Raw genomic sequence first — 20624 nt, forward strand, 5'->3', positions numbered from 1 at the left:
CACATTGCCTCTCAGCATGATGTTTTTGCTGTGTTTCTCGTTGGCCATGCGTATTCTCTGTTTTGCCACCATTGTTTAAGCTTATTGTAGCCTTTTAGATATCGATTATTTATGAAGTTGTTGCTGTCAAATGTAGACAGTAGGCTAATTTCCAGAGCTCGGTCGACGTTTAGTGATGAGTGAATGGTGGAGTTCGTTTTGCATGTCCCGGTGCCCGGGCGTATTGGACTTTGCGCATTTTAGACCATTCCATTGGTCCTTCAGTGAAATCTGCATCCACCGGGCAGCATGTCTACAATTTGTCAACGTACACGCAAAGTAGACCACTCCCACACATGAAGGGCTATTCCGTGGTCGTGTCATTCCACAAATGTTGTTTATTTTCATAGAAGGAATAAAAAATGGCTAAAAGCATTTAATAAAAATATATTTTTTAAATAGATCAGCATGTATTTGTTTATAAACAACATTCAACTTAGGAGTGAATTTATTATGGTCAGAAATGTGATTAGTCACACATTTTATGATGACGTGGCCAACGTTCCAATGACACGCCCCCTTTTTATTGAGACTTCCGCATTTCCTTTTGCAGTTTATTCTCTTTCCTGTACATCATGGCGACTCCCACACCTCTCTTAGCAGGTGGGTTATTTCATTGAAGAGTAAAGTATTGTTTTAGACGTTAACCTGGGTTGTAGAATATACGCAACGGCCCCCCTTAACTGTCACGTGAGTTGGAATGTTGAATCATTTCCTTACTTAAAAGTCGATTGTGACCTGCTCTTGTCAGAGTAATGTTACAAGCTTGCCAAATGTTTTCGAAACATTTTGCCATATGCTGTAGCATGCAAGCCCATCACTGTAGTATTCTGTCTCGCAAGCCCAATTCTGTTCCAATCAGATTTATCTCCTGCTGATGATAATGTAGCTAATTATTTAATCTTGCATAGCTATTACAGCAGTGATTTGAGACTAACTGCTGCTGTTATTGTGATCACACAGTCCGGGGATCTGACGGGACAGTGCTGCTCCGTGGACCACCAAACTGCGAGAAGAATGCAGATTTTCAAAGGTCAGTCCCGTTCTATCAGACTTAACATAATGTTACATTGTTAGCCAAATCGATCACTGTGCATGTGTTGCAAATGCAATTTTATTTACTAAACCTTTCATTTTCAGGGACCCTCGGCAAAGTAGATATGTGGCTTTCAGCAAGGATGGGACATTGTTTGCATGGTGCAATGGAGAGAAGTAAGAAAATCTACATCATGGCACAAAGTCTGCGTCCCAAATGGCACCTGATTCACTATATAGTACACCACTTTTGACCCGAGCCCTATGTATCAGTATGCAGAAGTAGTATACAACCCTTGCATGCTGTAGTGTGAGTGACATTAGTCCTGTAGACTACCTCTTCAGTCATTGGAATCTTTTGCATGCATTGAGTCTCTGGTCCGATCACAGTAGTTGTCATGCCCATGTTTTGTTTGTCAGGGTCACTGTTGTGAAGGTTGCAGATGGCTCACAAGTCAGGTCCTTTGACCTTCCAAAGACTGCAATGTTGGAGTTCTCTCCGCTGAACACTGTGCTGGCTACATGGCAGGTGTATAGCAGTAAGTTTCCATAACTACATTGAAATGCAATACAAATTATAACAAGGTTTGATTAGATGATGAAAATGGAAAGCACTGACTCTTGATATTGTGCTCCTTAGCATTTTTCTGGAATCTATTAACGACTAAAGGGCTCTACACACTACGGAGCGACGGAGCGCCACTTTCTACGTACAGTAGTTCTATGTACTTTTGTTTCACTGAATTTTTGTTCCACTTCATTTTTCGAACGGACCGTATACGTCACTCTGTTTGCGTAGTGTGTAGAGCCCTTAACCAGGTACACAAGTAGGGAGTCAAAATGGATTCCGTTTTAAACTAGATATAATTTGAATGTCATGTCCATTGCAATGTATGGTTTGTAGTTTGTGCTGCACTACCACTCATATTTACAATAGGTAATGTAATGGTATGTTCCCTTGCTCTTGTCAGAGACACAGGAAAACCCACAGGGAGATGCCAACTTGCAGCTGTGGGATTTGCAAACTGGGACCTGCCTCAAGGCTCTCTACCAGAAGAAGGTACAGGGATGGTGAGTTTGCACCATTGTCTATTATTGTGTGTTTGTCCATCTGTGAGGAAATGCAGAGGATTAGCCAGCAGCATAACACCCTGCATCCAACTACTGGCTTGCCTCTGAAGCTAAGTAGGGTCAGTCCTGTTTGGTCCCTGGATGAGAAACCAGATGCTGCTGGAAGTGGTGTTGGAGGTCCAGTAGGGGGCACTCTTTCCTCTGGTCTAAGGAGATCCCAATGCCCCGGGGCAGTAAAGGGGACATCTTTCGGATGGGACATTGAAACGGGTGTCCTGACTCTCTGTGGTCACTAAAGAGCCCATGGCACTTATGATAAAAGTAGGGGTGTTTACCCCGGTGTCCTGGCTAAATTCCCAACCTGGCCCATTTCAGTCATCCCCAGCTTCCAATTGGCTTGTTCATCCCTTTTCCTTCCCCCTGTAACTCTTCCCCAGGTCGTTGCTGTAAAAGAGAATATGTTCTCACTCAACTTACCTCGTAAAATAAGGGTCAATAAATAAATGAGTATGTGTTGCCCATCACAGATATGACTCAGTTAGAATCTGGGTCTCCGGTGTGCCCATCACAGATATGACTGAGTTAGAACCTGGGTCTCCGGTGTACCCATCACAGATATGACTGAGTTAGAACCTGGGTCTCCGGTGTACCCATCACAGATATGACTGAGTTAGAACCTGGGTCTCCGGTGCGCCCATCACAGATATGACTGAGTTAGAACCTGGGTCTCCGGTGTACCCATCACAGATATGACTGAGTTAGAACCTGGGTCTCCGGTGTACCCATCACAGATATGACTGAGTTAGAACCTGGGTCTCCGGTGTACCCATCACAGATATGACTGAGTTAGAACCTGGGTCTCCGGTGTACCCATCACAGATATGAGGAGTTAGAACCTGGGTCTCCGGTGTGCCCACTAAGCTAAAGCCTAGGCCCAAGTCTTGGACAAGGTTACTAATCATGTGAGTGTGATTCAATGAACCATCTCTGTTACTTAGATGATGCACTTGGGAAGGCTAGATAATGTCTGCCAGCACTTTATCCTGCTTTCGGTCATTATCACCCCTCGCTCCATTGAATAGAAACTGAAAATGTTGAGAGTTTTTAGTTTAATGTTTGCATCATGACCTTTATTTTCAGAACAGCTTGTTTTTGTCTTGTCAATATGTACAGGTGTCCAAGCTGGTCAGATGACGAGAAGATTGCGGTCAGGAGTGTTAACAATGAACTTCACTTTTTTGAGAACAACGATTTTAGTAAGTATCTTCATTGCCCACGTTCTTGTGCACATAGATTTGATTTATTTATTGAAAGTTTATTCAACCAGGAATTCCCGTTGCGGTCAAGAGATCTCCTTAACAATGGAGAACTAGTCATGATGGCAGCTCCATACTGATGTGACACAGAAACAAGCATTTATTGAGAGAACTAGTTAGCGCTTGTGCACTTCCTATTGTAAAAGTACCAATATTTGTATTAGTTAATCGTCTCTTTTTCCAGACGCCATTGCCAATAAGCTTCACTTGCAGAAGGTGTCCGAGTTTGTGCTGTCCCCGGGAAGTCAGCCTAGTAAAGTATACCTCTGTTTTATCTTGTTTCCTGCCGATAAACGTAACAATTCATGTATCTGTTTGGTTAGCTGACTATATAACAGGGTATTGACATTTGCCACTGTGTTTCTGAAGGTGGCTGTTTATGTCCCTGGGAGCAAAGGTGCCCCCTCATTTGTCCGGCTATACCAATACCCCAACTTTGGTGGAGCGACCTGCGCTCTGGCCAACAAGAGTTTCTTCAAGGCTGACAGGGTGACCATGCTGTGGAACAAAAAAGGTTGGTCAACGTTGATAATAATGTTATGGAGAATGTGTGGTTGCGTTATCCTAATAAGAGTTTGTCGGTTTTTGCCATGACGGCTTTTGTTTTTTTCCTATCAGCCACTGCGGTTCTGGTGCAGGCCAGCGTAGAGGTGGATAAAACAGGGGCCTCATACTACGGAGAACAGACTTTACACTACTTGGCCACCAATGGGGAGACTTCTGCCGTGCAGCTACGTGAGTCTGCAGATTCTTTATATAGTGTGTTTTACACCACCATTATTTGTATGTCTGAAGGCAAAGATATGTAAAATACCAGGGGAGCTACACTGGCGCGATGGTCATTCGGTATGTTTTTAGCTGTTATGCTGGACGTGTAGCTTTTGCTGGCTTGAGCGCGAGCCACATTATTAAGTGTTCTCGGGCGTGAGCAGCGCGTCATTCTTAAAAAAAAAAAAACAGAGCGCAATTGTACTCTGAGCAGCTCGAGCCTTGCTGCTTACACCCAGGTTTCATTTAAAGGAATTTAGTTGATGCTCTGTGGTTCATAAACGTGTGGTATCTATCTGTGTTGTGAACAGAGAAGAACGGGCCCATCTACGACGTGGCATGGAGCCCAAGCGCCACCGAGTTCTGCGTGGTCTATGGCTTCATGCCCGCCAAGGCTACTGTCTACAACCTCAAGTGCGACCCCGTCTTCGACTTCGGCACGGGCCCCCGCAACGCCGTCTACTACAGCCCCCAGGGCCACGTCCTGGTCTTGGCCGGCTTCGGGAACCTGCGGGGCCAGATGGAGGTGTGGGATGTCAAGAAGTGGAAGCAGGTGTCCAAGCCCCAGGCGCCCGACTCCACCCACTTTGCCTGGTGCCCGGACGGTGAACACATCGTCACATCGACCTGTGCCCCCCGGCTACGTGTCAGCAACGGCTACAAGATCTGGCACTACACCGGCACGGTTCTGTACAAGCAGGACATGCCGACGGGCACAGAGCTCTGGGAGACTGTGTGGCAGCCCTTCCCAGACGGGACGTTCCCTGAGAGGCCGGTGAAGTACCAGGCAGCACCCAGCGAGCTGGGCAGCACAGAGACCAAGCCGGCCCAGGCCTACCGCCCACCTGCCCTGCGGAATAAACCGGTCACAGCCAGCTCCAAACTGGTGAGTAGAGGATGGTCAGGGGTCAGCTTTGGGTTGTTTTCAGTAGCTATTCAATTGTAAAACAAAAATGAGCCTTTAAAGGGATTGTTTCATGTCCAAATCATATTTAAGTAACTTTAATGAACTACACAATACATTTTAGACACTTTGGGATGATTTGGACATAAAATGCATTGGTGCTAATATTAGTGATACCAAGCATTGGTTTTGTGCTGTAAATGCTGAAAAGTTAGCATTTGGAGACAATGGCCAGGGAAACAAAACCAAAGCATTGATTGCTGTCTTACCTTGTCCATAGACTGCTTACAGAGTAAGGAAACCAATATGTAGTTTTGTAATTTGGGTAAACTATCCTTTTAAAGGGCCAAATAAGGTTGTATTGTATTGAATCCACCCCTGAGGAGGAAGACCTAATAGTGATGAAAAAGATTCACAAATATCCACCCTTTTCTCTGTCAGCATGAAGAGGAGCCTCCACAGAACATGAGGCCTGGCGCCACCGGGGACAAGCAGCTGTCCAAGACGGCTCTGAAGAACCAGAAAAAACGGGAGGCAAAGAAAGCAGCCAAACAGGTAAAGATGCTTTGCACGATCTTCTCCTAATGTGCCGTAATGAATGACTGTAGTGGAGAATTGCTCTTGTCTAAGTTATCAGATGGGGAGAGTGGGAGGTAGCGAGGTCAGTGATCTCAAGTTGTGTGTGTGTTATTTTTGTGATGTCTATAAAGCCTTCTAGGGTTGATAAAGTTGTGTTTTTCTGCTTGTGTAGGAGATAAACCCAGATGCCCTTGAGCCCCAGTCAGACCCCTCTCCAGCCAGCAGTGCTCAGCCTGAACCCTCCTGTGGTGACCCAGAACTTGACAAGAAGATCAAGAACGTAAAGAAGGTGAAAAAACACGGTCTCTGTTTAATAGTCAGTATTTACTGTATCAGTGGGTGGCTGAAGTACCTGTAGAAAGCTGTGTTTCTTACAAATGTACCTTACAGTAATTTTCCAGATTCAATATACGTCTGTGGTGAAGCAGGTTTTACTTCTTCATAATGTCATTGACCTTTTTAATTTTCACTGCTATTTTCACTGCTATGAAAATGATTTATCACAAGCATACTGTAGAAAAATTAGTCAGTAAGTTTCACGTCAAGTGTTGCCCTTTTGGTGTTGAGAATGGCTTAGCTGTACGTTAATTCTGCTTATTTCAAACTGACCCCTAGAAACTGAAAGCTATCGACGAGCTGAAAGCGCTGCAAGCAACTGGGAAACCCATTCAAAAGAACCAGGTATTTTTCTAAGAAACTACTGTCACGCACACAGTCAATATATATCCACAGTTTTTACATTTGTATATTGAACTTGAAAATATTAGAGAATTGTGTTGCTAAAATATGTATTCTCTTTTTGCCCGTTGTCATTTATCTCTTTTAGCTTGAAAAGATGGAAAAGGAGTCTCAACTCATGAAAGAGCTTGAGGATCTTCAACTAGTAAAAGAAAATACTGAATTTGTTCATGAATAAAACATCCTTGCCATATGATCAAGACCCAAGAGCGCTCGTAAAGCTATCTATAATGGACATAAATTCGGATCTCATACAATTTTTACTACTCGTGGAGACACGTTGCAGTTGAAGGCTTGTTCTCACATTTTAACGTATATTTGAGCCTTAAAAACTTAAGCATCAAGACACTATTGCTATGCAATGTACAGTTCATTCGAAAAGTATTCAGACCCCTTCAATTTTTCCACATTTTGTTATTTTACAGCCTTATTCTAAAATTGATTTTTTTTTTTTTATAATCCCCTCAATCTACACACAATACCCCATCATGACAAAGCAAACACAGGTTTTAGACATTTTTGTAAATTTATTGAAAATACAAAAATGAAATATCACGTTTACATAAGTATTCAGACCCTTTACTCAGTACTTTGTTGAAGCACCTTGGGCAGTGATTACAGCCTCGAGTCTTCTTGGGTATGACACTACAAGCTTGGCACACCTGTATTTGGGGAGTTTCTCCCATTCTTCTCTGCAGATCCTCTCAAGCTCTGTCAGGTTGGATGGGGAGCGTCTCTGCACAAATATTTTCAGGTCTCTCCAGAGATGTTCGATCGCATTCAAGTACGGGATCTGGCTGGACCACACAAGGACATTCAGAGACTTGTCGCGAAGCCACTCCTGCATTGTCTTGGCTGTGTGCTTAGGGTCGTTGTCCTGTTGGAAGGTGAACCTTCGCCCCAAGTCTGAGGTCCTGAGCGCTCTGGAGCAGGTTTTCATCAAGGATCTCTCTGTACTTTGCTCCGTTCATCTTTCCCTCTACTGACTAGTCTCCCAGTCCCTGCCACTGAAAAACATCCACACAGCATGATGCTGCCACTACCATGCTTCACCGTAGGGATGGTATTGGCCAGGTGATGAGCGGTGCCTGGTTTCCTCCAGACGTGATGCTTGGCATTCGGACCAAAGAGTTCAATCTTGGTTTCATCAGACCAGATAATCTTGTTTCTCATGGTCTGAGAGTCCTTTAAGTGCCTTTGGCAAACTCCAAGCGGGCTGTCATGTGCCTTTTACTGGGGAGTGGCTTCTGTCTGGCCACTCTACCATAAAGGCCTGATTGGTGGAGTGCTGCAGAGATGGTTGTCCTTCTGGAAGGTTCTCCCATCTCCACAGAGGAACTCTGGAGCTCTGTCAGAGTGACCATCAGGTTCTTGGTCACCTCCCTGCCCAAGGTCCTTCTCCCCGATTGCTCAGTTTGGCCGGGCGGCCAGCTCTAGGAAGAGTCTTGCTGGTTCTAAACTTCTTCCATTTAAGAATGATGGAGGCCACTGTGTTCTTGGGGACCTTCAATGCTGCAGACATTTTTTGGTACCCTTCCCCAGATCTGTGCCTCGACACAATCCTGTCTCGGAGCTCTACGGGCAATTCCTTCGACCTCGTGGCTTGGTTTTTGATCTGACATGCACTGTCAACTGTGAGACCTTATATAGACAGGTGTGTGCCTTTCCAAATTAATTTAATTTACCACAGGTGGACTCCAAGTTGTAGAAACATCTCAAGGATGATCAATGGAAACAGGATGCACCTGAGCTCAATTTTGAGTCTCATAGCAAAGGGTCTGAATACTTAGGTTTTTAGAAATGTTTGCAAATACATGTTTCAACTTTGTCATTATGGGGTATTGTGTGTAGATTGAGAATGTTTATTTATTTAATACATTTTGGGATAAGGCTGTAACGTAATAAAATGTGGAAAAACTGAAGGGGTCTGAATACTTTCCGAATGCACTGTATGTACAGGTTATTAAATCCATTGATGATACCTAATAATTAGAATTGATGTATATAGTAAACACTTAAAGGTTTCAGCAGCTAGAAATTGTTGGTTTTTACTTTAAGTTGAATTAACTTGTTTCAGTTAATTGAGATGAAATGAGAAAATGTAATAAAAAAAATTACACCGCCAAAACGGTTGTTCTTCATGGTTCCAAGAAAAGGTTGCTAATTTCATAAATCGTCACAAAAATATTGGAGAATAGTTTGTGTGATTGAATTGGGGTATCATTGGAAGAGCGCATTGCCAATATCGGTTTTTCCTTTGCATTGGCTACCACACGGCACACTGGTGATATTGTTCCCACCCACAAGGAAATGCCAGAGCTCTCCCACACTTTTACTGCACATCACGCACGCTCAATATTTTAGGGATGTTTGTGTTTGACTGTCGTTTCATTTCTCTCTATTACTGTTCCAAAGAGCTGCTTCAACCCAAGGAATGATTAGATTATTGTGCTTTTCGGCATGTTGTGCCAATATGCATCATGATCAGAACTCATGTGGACACCACCCGGTGTATGCGACAGCTCAGTGCATGAACGTTTAATTCAAAATCGACCTCAAAAGTATCCCACGGTTGGGTATGCCACAGTCAGATGGATTCGCGGGAGCCAAAGACAATGAAAACTAAAGAGGATACGAGTAAAGAAAGCATGACGAACAGCCGCAGGTCATCGGAATAAACTTCTGTGGGTCTACGCCTCTGATGTTGCGTGAGGACGAGTTGAAAGCAGCCCTAAACTGGGCATCATAGGGACCTTGGTGGGTTCTCTGGCCCGACAACCTAGGCAGAACACCCGGCTGGGGAGACTCCTCGAGCTGCTGTCGGAGGAGGGACGACTGCTGGCGGACATGGGGAGAGCTACAGTTTGTCCTGACTCAACAGTAAATACTTTTGTCACTTGTTCAGTACTTTCACATGTAGTAGTGATGCTATAATAACTAATTGGCTGCTAATACTTTGACATTACAATTTGTGCTGTATAAATAAAGCAATTGGTGGTTGGGATTGTAAAAGACTCTGTCAAAGCTAAAGCCTACCGCTAAAGCTATCTGTATCCATTGGATGCAGTGATCACAATATAGTGGCTATATCCAGGAAAGCCAAAGTTCCAACAGATGGCCCTAAAATAGTGTATAAGAGATCATACAAAAGATTTAGCTGTGACTCTTATGTGGATGATGTTAAAAATATTTGTTGGTGTAATGTGATTAATAAGAAGCATCCAGACGCTGCACTTGATGAATTTATGAAATAGCTTCTTCCAATTATTGATAAACATGCACCTGTTAAGAAACTGACTGTTAGAACTGTTAAGGCTCCATGGATCGATGAGGAATTGAAAAACTGTATGGTTGAAAGAGATGGGGCAAAAGGAGTGGCTAATCAGTCTGGCTGCACATCTGACTGGCTGACTTACTGCAAATTGAGAAATTATGTGACTAAACTCAACAAAAAGAAGAAGAAACTGTATTATGAAGCCAAGGTCAATGATATAAAGAATGATGGGAAAAAATGTTTTGAGTACTTTAAATGAAATTATGGGCAGAAAGACAAATTCAACTCCATCTTTCATCGAATCAGATGGCTTATTCATCACAAAACCATTTGATGTTGCCAATTATTTTATTGATTACTTCATTGGCAAAGTGGGCAAACTTAGGCAGGAAATGCCAACAACGAACAGTGAGCCATCGTATTCATGCATAAAAAAAAAAAGAATGAAAGAAAAGTATTGCAACTTTGAATTTTGTAAAGTTAGTGTGGGAGAGGTGGAAAAATTATTGTTATCGATCAATAATGACAAACCTCCTGGCATTGACAACTTAGATGGAAAGATACTGAGGATGGTAGCTGACTATAGCCACTCCTATCTGTCATATCTTTAATCTGAGCCTAGAGGAAAGTCTTTGTCCTCAGGCCTGGAGGGAAGCCAAAGTCATTCCGCTACCCAAGAGTGGTAAAGAGGCCTTTACTGGTTCTAACAGCAGACCTATAAACTTGCTGCCAGTTCTTAGCAAACTGTTGGAAAAAATTGTGTTTGACCAAATACAATGCTATTTCTCTGTAAACAAATTAACAACAGACTTTCAGCATGCTTATAGAGAAGGGCACGCAACATGTACTGCACTGATACAAATGACTGATGATTGGTTGAAAGAAATTGATAATAAGAATATTGTGGGAGCTGTACTGTTAGATTTTAGTGCAGCCTTTGATATTATTGGCCATAACCTGTTGTTGAAAACACGTACGTGTTATGGCTTTTCAACCTCCGCCATATCGTGGATTCAGAGCTTTCTATCTAATTACACTCAAAGGGTTTTCTTTACTGGAAGCTTCTCTAATGTCAAACATGTAAAATGTGATGTACCGTAGGGCAGGCCCCCTACTCTTTTCTATTTTTACCAATGACCTACCACTGGCATTAAACAAAGCATGTGTGTCCATGAATGCTGATGATTCAACCATATACGCATCAGCAACTACAGCTAATGAAGTCACTTAAAACCCTTAACAAAGAGTTGCAGTCTGTTTTGGAATGGGTGACCAGTAATAAACTGGTTCTGAACATCTCTAAAACTAAGAGGATTGTATTTGGTACAAAACATTCCCTAAATTCTAGACCTCAGCTGAATCTGGTAATAAACGGTGTGGCTGTTGAACAAGTTGAGGAGACTAAATTACTTGGCATTACCTTAGATTGTAAACTGTCATGGTCAAAATATTAAATGGTTGTAAATATGGGGAGAGGTGCTCTGCTTTTTTGACACCACACTCCAAAAAGCAAGTCCTGCAGGCTCTAGTTTGGTCTAATCTTGATTATTGTCCAGTCGTGTGGTCGAGGATAGGAAAGACCTAGTTAAGCTGCAGCTGGCCCAGAACAGAGCGGCACGTCATGCTCTTCATTGTAATCAGAGGGCTGATATAAATACTATGCATGCCAGTCTCTCTTGGTTAAGAGTTGAGGAGAGACTGACTGCATCACTTCTTATTTTTATAAGAAACATGAATGTGTTGAAAATCCCAAATTGTTTGCATAGTCAACTTACACGCAGCTTTGACACACACACTTACCCCACCAGACATGCCACCAGGGGTCTTTTCAAAGTCCCCAAAGCGTCCAATATTCTATAGAGCCATTATTGCATGGAACTCCGTTCCATCTCATATTGCTCAAGTGAACAGCAAACCTGGTTTCAAAAAACAGATAACACAACACCTCATGGCACAACGCCTCTCCCCTATTTGACCTAGATAGTTTGTGTGTATGTATTGATATGTAAGCTACGTGTGCCTTTTTGTAATTTTGTATTTATTTATGTAGTTCTGTCCTTGAGTTGTCGTCTATTAATGTTCTGTATTATGTCATGTTTCATGTTTTGTGTGGACCCCAGGAAGAGTAGCTGTTGCTTTTGCAACAGCTAATGGGGATCCTAATAAAATACCAAAGTGTCTAGACATTTTTGGCACAGGTGGTAGTGGCTTGCCATGTAACTGGGTTGTGGGTTTAAGGCCTGATCCGGCTGTTCCCCCTCAAGCCCTACACACTCACAGTTTGGTTCATTGATCCTTACAGAATCCTGAGGTGAATCAAGAGCAAGTGGAGCAGTACCATGCAGGACTGGAGAACAGCTTTCAGGAACAGAGTGCCTTGGCCTTGGAGGACAGGAAGACGACATTGCTGAGAGTTATGACTGAGAAACATAACGGTGAGGGGGCGCCATCACTCACATCAGATGACTAATAGCCGAATGAGAAGCCAGCGGGATTCGGACGGTGCGGTGAGAGACCGTCTCGAAGCTCTGGACCACGGCTTCTCATTCCCTCACACGGCCATGGTGGTACAGCTGTACACAGCCTGAGCAAGACTGTCTCACTGTCCCGAGGTGTGCTGTTTGCTGGCCACAGACTGGCCCATACCACGGGACGAGAGGTCATAGTGTTCAGGGACCTAAGACGCCAGGGCTTCTACCTCACCTCGGCCGGGAAGTTTGGGGGAGACTACCTGGTGTACCCAGGTGAGCTCCATACTTCAATCACATTGATTTATGATTAATTGATTAAATTTGATTGACCTGAGCTCAGTGCATGATTCTAGTAGTTTGCCAGTGGCTTTTTTTTGTCCGATCTTGCCGACTTGGGAAGCCTATAATTCTCTATAAAACAGAACCTATGGTCATGTGTCAGTCTTTCTGTTAATCTCTTCTGTATCCCCTTTCTCTCAGGTGACCCCCTCCGTTTCCACGGCCAGGGGAACGCCAGGACGATGACGGGGAGGAGGTGGTGTACATGTCACTACATTGGAGTGGAATGGTGTAGCACCACAGTGGGACACTATAGGTGGAAGCAATATGGCGACATCTCTCATCTAGCCAGAGGCTACACGTCACTACATTGGAGTGGAATGTTATAGGCAGCACCACAGTGGGGCACTATATATGGCGATATCTTTCACCTAGCCAGAAGTTATCATAATGCTTATATCTTTCAAATTCATTCGGCACTACAGGAGTGCCAAGGGTGTAGAGTCTAGGGGTTCATTTGTAATTTCAGCCACTGAACAGGAGGTGGGACGGTTACAGATAGCAAGGGTGTATTCACTAGGAAGCAAACGGGGCAGGATCTATCTGAATTTGTCCAATAAGAAACTTGTTTTCATTGCAAAACATTTTGCTACGGTGTCCACTAATGAATGCACCCCTGGTGCATCGCTCTCCAGTGCAATGGGGAGGCTACTATTATTTTACGACAATCAGCAGTGGTAGAGTAGGAGTTTGTGAATAAGAGTGTATAATTTTGTTAAAGTAGCTTAGATTTTATCAAAGATGGAAAGTAGATTATACAGCCAACGGTCATGGCTTGGTTTCAGTGCGGGGGGGGGGGGGGGGGGGGGGCGGGGGGGTTCCTTGGAAAAATATTTACTTTGAAGTGTGTGTGGATTGTAATGTGAGAATTGTTGAAAATATAGTTGAACACAATTCACTTTTGTGTAACCAGTGTTTGAGTGCCTGAATGTAGAGCTGTGTTCAGAAAGACCTTACAACAGAGAGTTGCATCACAGAAGAAAAGGAAAGCACTTGCATTAGGGCAATGGAAAACAAAAATGAGTGTTTCTTATGGAACACTTCAGGTAGTCCCTCCCAGTTTCAGTCCGGTTTTCTTTTGTATGGTGCTTAAAGAACACCACCCTGGACTGCCCCACATAAACCATGATTACCCAGGAGACTCATTGTGAGCAGGTTACTTTTTCCATTATTGAGTCTCCTGCTTTTCCTGTGGTATTAGGTATCCCTTGGCTAGCACTCCACAACCCCACCTTCTCATGGCCGCAGAGGGTTTCCCCGGGGTGGTTGCGAGAGTGTCAGGGTAGGTGTCTAGGTGTTTCCGTTGGTGCAACCACGGTGGAAAGTCCAGACAGTACCTCCACCGTGCTCATTCCCCCTGAATACCTCGATCTGGCGCAAGCGTTATCTAAAACGCAGGCGACTAATTTACCACCTCATCGGGCGGGGGATTGCGCGATAAACCTCCGGGTAGACGCTGTACCTCCCAGGAGTCATATACAGTGGGGAGAACAAGTATTTGATACACTGTCGATTTTGCAGGTTTTCCTACATACAAAGCATGTAGAGGTCTGTAATTTTTATCATAGGTACACTTCAACTGTGAGAGACGGAATCTAAAACAACAATCCAGAAAATCACATTGTATGATTTTTAAGTAATTAATTTGCATTTTATTGCATGACATAAGTATTTAATACATCAGAAAAGCAGAACTTAATATTTTGTACAGAAACCTTTGTTTGCAATTACAGAGATCATACGTTTCCTGTAGGTCTTGACCAGGTTTGCACACACTGCAGCAGTGATTTTGGCCCACTCCTCCATACAGACCTTCTCCAGATCCTTCAGGTTTCGGGGATGTCGCTGGGCAATACAGACTTTCAGCTCCCTCCAAAGATTTTCTATTGGGTTCAGGTCTGGAGACTGGCTAGGCCACTCCAGGACCTTGAGATGCTTCTTACAGAGCCACTACTTAGTTGCTCTGGCTGTGTGTTTCGGGTCGTTGTCATGCTGGAAGACCCAGCCACGACCCATCTTCAATGCTCTTACTGAGGGAAGGAGGTTGTTGGCCAAGATCTCGCGATACATGGCCCCATCCATCCTCCCCCCAATACGGTGCAGTCGTCCTGTCCCCTTTGCAGAAAAGCATCCCCAAAGAATGATGTTTCCACCTCCATGCTTCACGGTTGGGATGGTGTTCTTGGGGTTGTACTCATCCTTCTTCTTCCTCAAACACGGCGAGTGGAGTTTAGACCAAAAAGCTCTATTTTTGTCTCATCAGACCACATGACCTTCTCCCATTCCTCCTCTGGATCATCCAGATGGTCATTGGCAAACTTCAGACGGGCCTGGACATGCGCTGGCTTGAGCTGGGGGACCTTGCGTGCGCTGCAGGATTTTAATCCATGACGGCATAATGTGTTACTAATGGTTTTCTTTTAGACTGTGGTCCCAGCTCTCTTCAGGTCATTGACCAGGTCCTGCCGTGTAGTTCTGGGCTGATCCCTCACCTTCCTCATGATCATTGATGCCCCACGAGGTGAGATCTTGCATGGAGCCCCAGACCGAGGGTGATTGACCGTCATCTTGAACTTCTTCCATTTTCTAATAATTGCGCCAACAGTTGTTGCCTTCTCACCAAGCTGCTTGCCTATTGTCCTGTAGCCCATCCCAGCCTTGTGCAGGTCTACAATTGTATCCCTGATGTCCTTACACAGCTCTCTGGTCTTGGCCATTGTGGAGAGGTTGGAGTCTGTTTGATTGAGTGTGTGGACAGGTGTCTTTTATACAGGTAATGAGTTCGAACAGGTGCAGTTAATACAGGTAATGAGTGGAGAACAGGAGGGCTTCTTAAAGAAAAACTAACACTGTCTGTGTCACCAGCAAAGGCACAAATAATTCAAGGCACACTTAACCAGCATGGCTACCACAGCATTCTGCAGCGATATGCCATTCCATCTGTTTTGGGCTTAGTGGGACTATCATTTGTTTTTCAACAGGACAATGACCCAACACACCTCCAGGCTGTGTAAGGGCTATTTTACCAATACAATTGAGGTGAGGGAGTTGGAAATGCTTTTGGCAGTTAATCTGCTTCTCTTATGTGGGTGGCACTGTGTGCTCTTTTTAAAGGATGGGTCCCAGTCTCTCAAAGTCCTAGGATCCAGGTGAACACGGGTGTTCTGCCAGTCACTGGGATCTTCTGTCACGATCGTTGTAAACAGCGGACCAAGGCGCAGCGTGATATGCGTACATACTTTATTACTAGTACACACACGAACAAAAACAACAAAACAAACGATACGTGAAGTCCTGGGTTGAACACAAACCTTCCGGAACAAGATCCCACAAACAACAGTGCCAAACAAGCTGCCTAAGTATGGTCCCCAATCAGAGACAATGAGAATCAGCTGCCTCTGATTGGGAACCACCCTGGCCAACATAGAAAACACGAACTAGAACAAAACATAGAAAATCACACATAGAAAATCCACACCCTGGCTCAACATATAAGAGTCCCCAGAGCCAGGGCGTGACAGTACCCCCCCCCCAAAGGCGCGGACTGCGACCGCGCCAACCAAACTCAAGAGGGTAGGGGCCAGGTGGGCATTCCGCCTCGGAGGCGGATCCGGCTCCGGGCGTGACCACCACTCTCTCTCTAACCCCCCGTAGCGCCCCTGGTCTGGTCTGGCCCCGCTGGCCGGAGCTGGACTGGACATCGGTGGAGCGGATTGATCTGGCTCCGGTGTGGAGCAGCTGACCGGTGCCGGACCAGGCACCGGTGGAACAGGCACGGACCGTGCCGGACTGACGACGCGCACCACTGGCCTGGTGCGGGGAGCAGGAACGGGCCGGACCGGGCTGGCGACGCACACCACTGGCTTGGTGCGGGGAGCAGGAACGGGCCGGACTGGGCTGACGACGCGCACCACTGGCTTGGTGCGGGGAGCAGGAACAGGCCGGACCGGGCTGGCGACACGCACCACTGGCTTGGTGCGGGGAGCAGGAACGGGCCGGACCGGGCTGGCGACGCGCACCACTGGCTTGGTGCGGGGAGCAGGAACAGGCCGGACCGGGCTGGCGACGCGCACCATTGGCTTGGTGAGGGGAGTAGGAACAGGCCGGACCGGGCTGACGACGCGCACCACAGGCTTAGTGCGGGGAGCAGGAACGGGCCAACCGTACTGGGAACACACACCACTGGCCTTGGTGCGAGGAGCGGGACTGAGTTTCCTCATAAACCTCCGCTCCCTCTGCTGCCTACTCAGTTCCTCTCGCCGTGCCTCCACACTCTCCTTCTCCCTCGTGACCAGTGACCCCCGTAACCTAGCGGCCTCCTCTGCTAACCGGCTGAACCGCTCTATCGCGGCCTCCTGCTGCCTCGTCGTCCACGGCTTGAGCCCCCCCCTAAAAAATGTTTGGGCTTGTCTCTCCCCCGTGCTCATGGCCTCCATCCCTCTTGCCAGACTCTCACTCATCTCCTCCCAGGTCCATCCTCTCTCCTCGTCACGCTGCTTGATCCAGTCGAGGTGGGATCTTCTGTCACGATCGTTGTAAACAGCGGACCAAGGCGCAGCGTGATATGCGTACATACTTTATTACTAGTACACACACGAACAAAAACAACAAAACAAACGATACGTGAAGTCCTGGGTTGAACACAAACCTTCCGGAACAAGATCCCACAAACAACAGTGCCAAACAAGCTGCCTAAGTATGGTCCCCAATCAGAGACAACGAGAATCAGCTGCCTCTGATTGGGAACCACCCTGGCCAACATAGAAAACACGAACTAGAACAAAACATAGAAAATCACACATAGAAAATCCACACCCTGGCTCAACATATAAGAGTCCCCAGAGCCAGGGCGTGACAATGACAACCCAACTTGGGATAGGGGGAGGTTTTAGCGGGTGGAATAGTGGAGAACAATTGGAGGTTTACTCAGTACAAATATCATGATACAGCTACAGTGCTTTACAACCTTATTTTTAAAATGGATGAAATTGTTTTCTTTCCCTCATCAATCTACACACAATACCCCATAATGACAAAGCAAAAACAGGTTCTTAAAAATAAAAAGCTGGAATAACACATTTATATAAGTATTCAGACCCTTTACTCAGTACTTTGTTGAAAGACCTTTGGCACTGATTACAGCCTCGAGTCTTCTTGGGTATGACGCTACAAGTTTGGCACACCTGTATTTGGTGAGTTTCTCCCATTCTTCTCTGCAGATCCTCTCAAGCTCTGTCAGGTTGGGTGGGGAGCGTTACTGCACACCTATTTTCAGGTCTCTCCAGAGACAGATCGGGTTCCATGGATCGGGTTCAAGTCTGGACTCTGAATGGGACACTCAAGGACATTCAGAGATTTGTCCCGAAGCCACTCCTGCGTTGTCTTGGCTGTGTGCTTAGGGTCGTTGTCCTGTTGGAAGGTGAACCTTCGCCCCAGTCTGAGGTCCTGAGCACTCTGGAGCAGGTTTTCATCAAGGATCTCTCTGTACTTTGCTCCGTTCATCTTTCCCTCGATCCTGACTAGTCTCCCAGTTCCTGCTGCTGAAAAACTTCCCCACAGCATGATGCTGCCACCACCATGCTTCACCATAGGGATGGTGCCAGCTTTCCTCCAGACGTGACGCTTGGCATTCAGGCCAAAGAGTTAAATCTTGTTTCTCATGGTCTGAGAGTCTTTAGGTGCCTTTTGGCAAACTCCAAGCTGGCTATCAAGTGCCTTTTACTGAGGAGTGGCTTCCGTCTGGCCACTCTACCATAAAGGCCTGATTGGTGGAGTGCTGCAGAGATGGTTGTCCTTCTCGAAGATTCTCCCATCTCAACAGAGGAACTCTGGAGCTTCTTCAGAGTTACCATCGGGTTCTTGGTCACCTCCCTGACCAAGGCCCTTCTCCCCCGATTGCTCAGTTAGGCCGGGCGGCCAGGAAGGAAGAGTCTTTGTGGTTCCAAACTTCTTCCATTTAAGAATGATGGAGGCCACTGTGTTCTTGGGTTCCTTCAATGCTACAGAAATTGTTTGATGTCCTTCCCCAGATATGGGAAATATGCTTCTCCCATGGGGAAAGAAACTCAAAAGGGGTGATGATATTGATTAACAATCATTTTGATCTGAATGTGCAAATTGTCCGATCAGATCAGCAAGTTAGATGGATTCTTCTAAATATGTTATTGGACCATAAACAGATTTGGATCATTAATCTATACTGTCCAAATAATGATGATCCACGCTTCTTTGAAAATATACAGTTGAAGTCGGAAGTTTACATACTCTTAGGTTGGAGTCATTTAAACTCGTTTTTCAACCACTCCACAAATGTCTTGTTAACAAACTATAGTTTTGGCAAGTCGGTTAGGACATCTACTTTGTGCATGACACAAGTAATTTTCCAACAATTGTTTACAGACAGATTATTTCACTTATAATTCACTGTATCACAATTCCAGTGGGTCAGAAGTTTACATACAATAAGTTGACTGTGCCTTTAAACAGCTTGGAAAATTCAAGAAAATGATGTCATGGCTTTAGAAGCTTCTGATAAGCTAATTGACATCATTTGTGTCAATTGGAGGTGTACCTGTGGATGTATTTCAAGGCCTACCTTCAAACTCAGTGCCTCTTTGCTTGACATCATGGGAAAATCAAAGAAATCAGCCAAGACCTCATAAAAAATTGTAGACCTCCACAAGTCTGGTTCATCCTCGGGAGCAATTTCCAAACGCCTGAAGGTACCACGTTCATCTGTACAAACAATAGCATGCAAGTATAAACACCATGGGACCACGCAGCCATCATACCGCTCAGGAATGAGACGCGTTCTGTCTCCTAGAGATGAATGTACTTTGGTGTGAAAAGTGCAAATCAATCCCAGAACAACAGCGAAGGACCTTGTGAAGATGCTGTAGGAAACAGGTACAAAATTATCTATATCCACAGTAAAACGAGTCCTATATCGACATAACCTGAAAGGCCGCTCAGCAAGGAAGAAGCCACTGCTCCAAAACGGCCATAAAAAAGCCAGACTACGGTTTGCAACTGCTCGTACAAGAAGCAGATCGTACTTTTTGGAGAAATGTCCTCTGGTCTGATGAAACAAAAATAGAACTGTTTGGCCATAATGACCATCGTTATGTTTGGAGGAAAAAGGGGGTGCCTTGCAAGCCGAAGAACACCATCCCAACTGTGAAGCACAGGGGTGGCAGCATCATGCTGTGGGGGTGCTTTGCTGCAGGAGGGACTGGTGCACTTCATAAAATAAATGGCATCATGAGGAAGGAAAATTATGTGGATATATTGAAACAACATCTCAAGACATCAGTCAGGAAGTTAAAGCTTGGTCGCAAATGGGTCTTCCAAATGGACAATGACCCCAAGCATAATTCCAAAGTTGTGGCAAAATGTCTTAAGGACAACAAAGTCAAGGTATTGGAGTGGCCATCACAAAGCCCTGACCTCAATCCTATAGAAAATGTGTGGGCAGAACTGAAAAGCATGTGTGAGCAAGGAGGCCTACAAATCTGACTCAGTTACACCAGCTCTGTCAGGAGGAATGGGCCAAAATCCACCCAACTTATTTGGGAAGCTTGTGGAAGGCTACCCGAAACGTTTGACCCAAGTTAAACAATTTAAAGGCAAAGCTACCAAATACTAATTGGATGTATGTAAATTTCTGACCCACTGGGAATGTGATGAAATAAATAAAAGCTGAAATAAATAATTCTCTCTACTATTATTCTGACATTTCACATTCTTAAAATAAAGTGGTGATCCTAACTGACCTAAGACAGGGAATTTGTACTAGGATTAAATGTCAGGAATTGTGAAAAACTGAGTTTAAATGTATTTGGCTAATGTGTATGTAAACTTCCAACTTCAACTGTATATAATAATTTATCAAGCCTACAAGCAGTACAATACTATTATTATGGTGGGAGATTATTGTACGGTTTTAAATACCTTAATGGACTGTAATGGAAATCACACTACAAACTATCACCCTCATGCACTTAAGGAAATCATGAATATCATGGATATATTGGAACTAGTGGATATATGGAGGCTTACATATCCTGACCTAGTGTGATATACATAGCGGA

The 20624-nt window shown here is 44.9% G+C and overlaps 1 protein-coding gene and 1 pseudogene across 2 annotated transcripts in view; both read left to right on the top strand.

Moving 5' to 3' along the window:
• Positions 1-580: 580 nt before the first annotated feature.
• Positions 581-8574, top strand: LOC311105593 (eukaryotic translation initiation factor 2A-like). The gene is made up of 14 exons (XM_084147787.1): positions 581-642; positions 1003-1072; positions 1180-1251; positions 1495-1613; positions 2046-2145; positions 3319-3401; positions 3646-3719; positions 3831-3975; positions 4080-4196; positions 4541-5115; positions 5575-5688; positions 5885-6001; positions 6328-6393; positions 6539-8574. Exons 1-14 carry the CDS (start codon positions 615-617, stop codon positions 6626-6628), a joined length of 1770 nt encoding a protein of 589 aa, XP_084003913.1. The 5' UTR covers positions 581-614; the 3' UTR covers positions 6629-8574.
• A 491-nt stretch (positions 8575-9065) lies between these two features.
• Positions 9066-20624, top strand: part of LOC311105712 (tRNA-splicing endonuclease subunit Sen34-like) — a 36350-nt pseudogene continuing 24791 nt past the window's right edge. Inside the window, exons 1-3 of the transcript in view lie at positions 9066-9330; positions 12027-12468; positions 12676-12730. The product of the transcript in view is annotated as a tRNA-splicing endonuclease subunit Sen34-like (transcript). The remainder of the gene's footprint in view (positions 9331-12026; positions 12469-12675; positions 12731-20624) is intronic.

This window comes from Coregonus lavaretus (genome assembly GCF_964263955.1).
Source record: "Coregonus lavaretus genome assembly, chromosome: 30".
NCBI classification, from domain to species: domain Eukaryota; kingdom Metazoa; phylum Chordata; class Actinopteri; order Salmoniformes; family Salmonidae; genus Coregonus; species Coregonus lavaretus.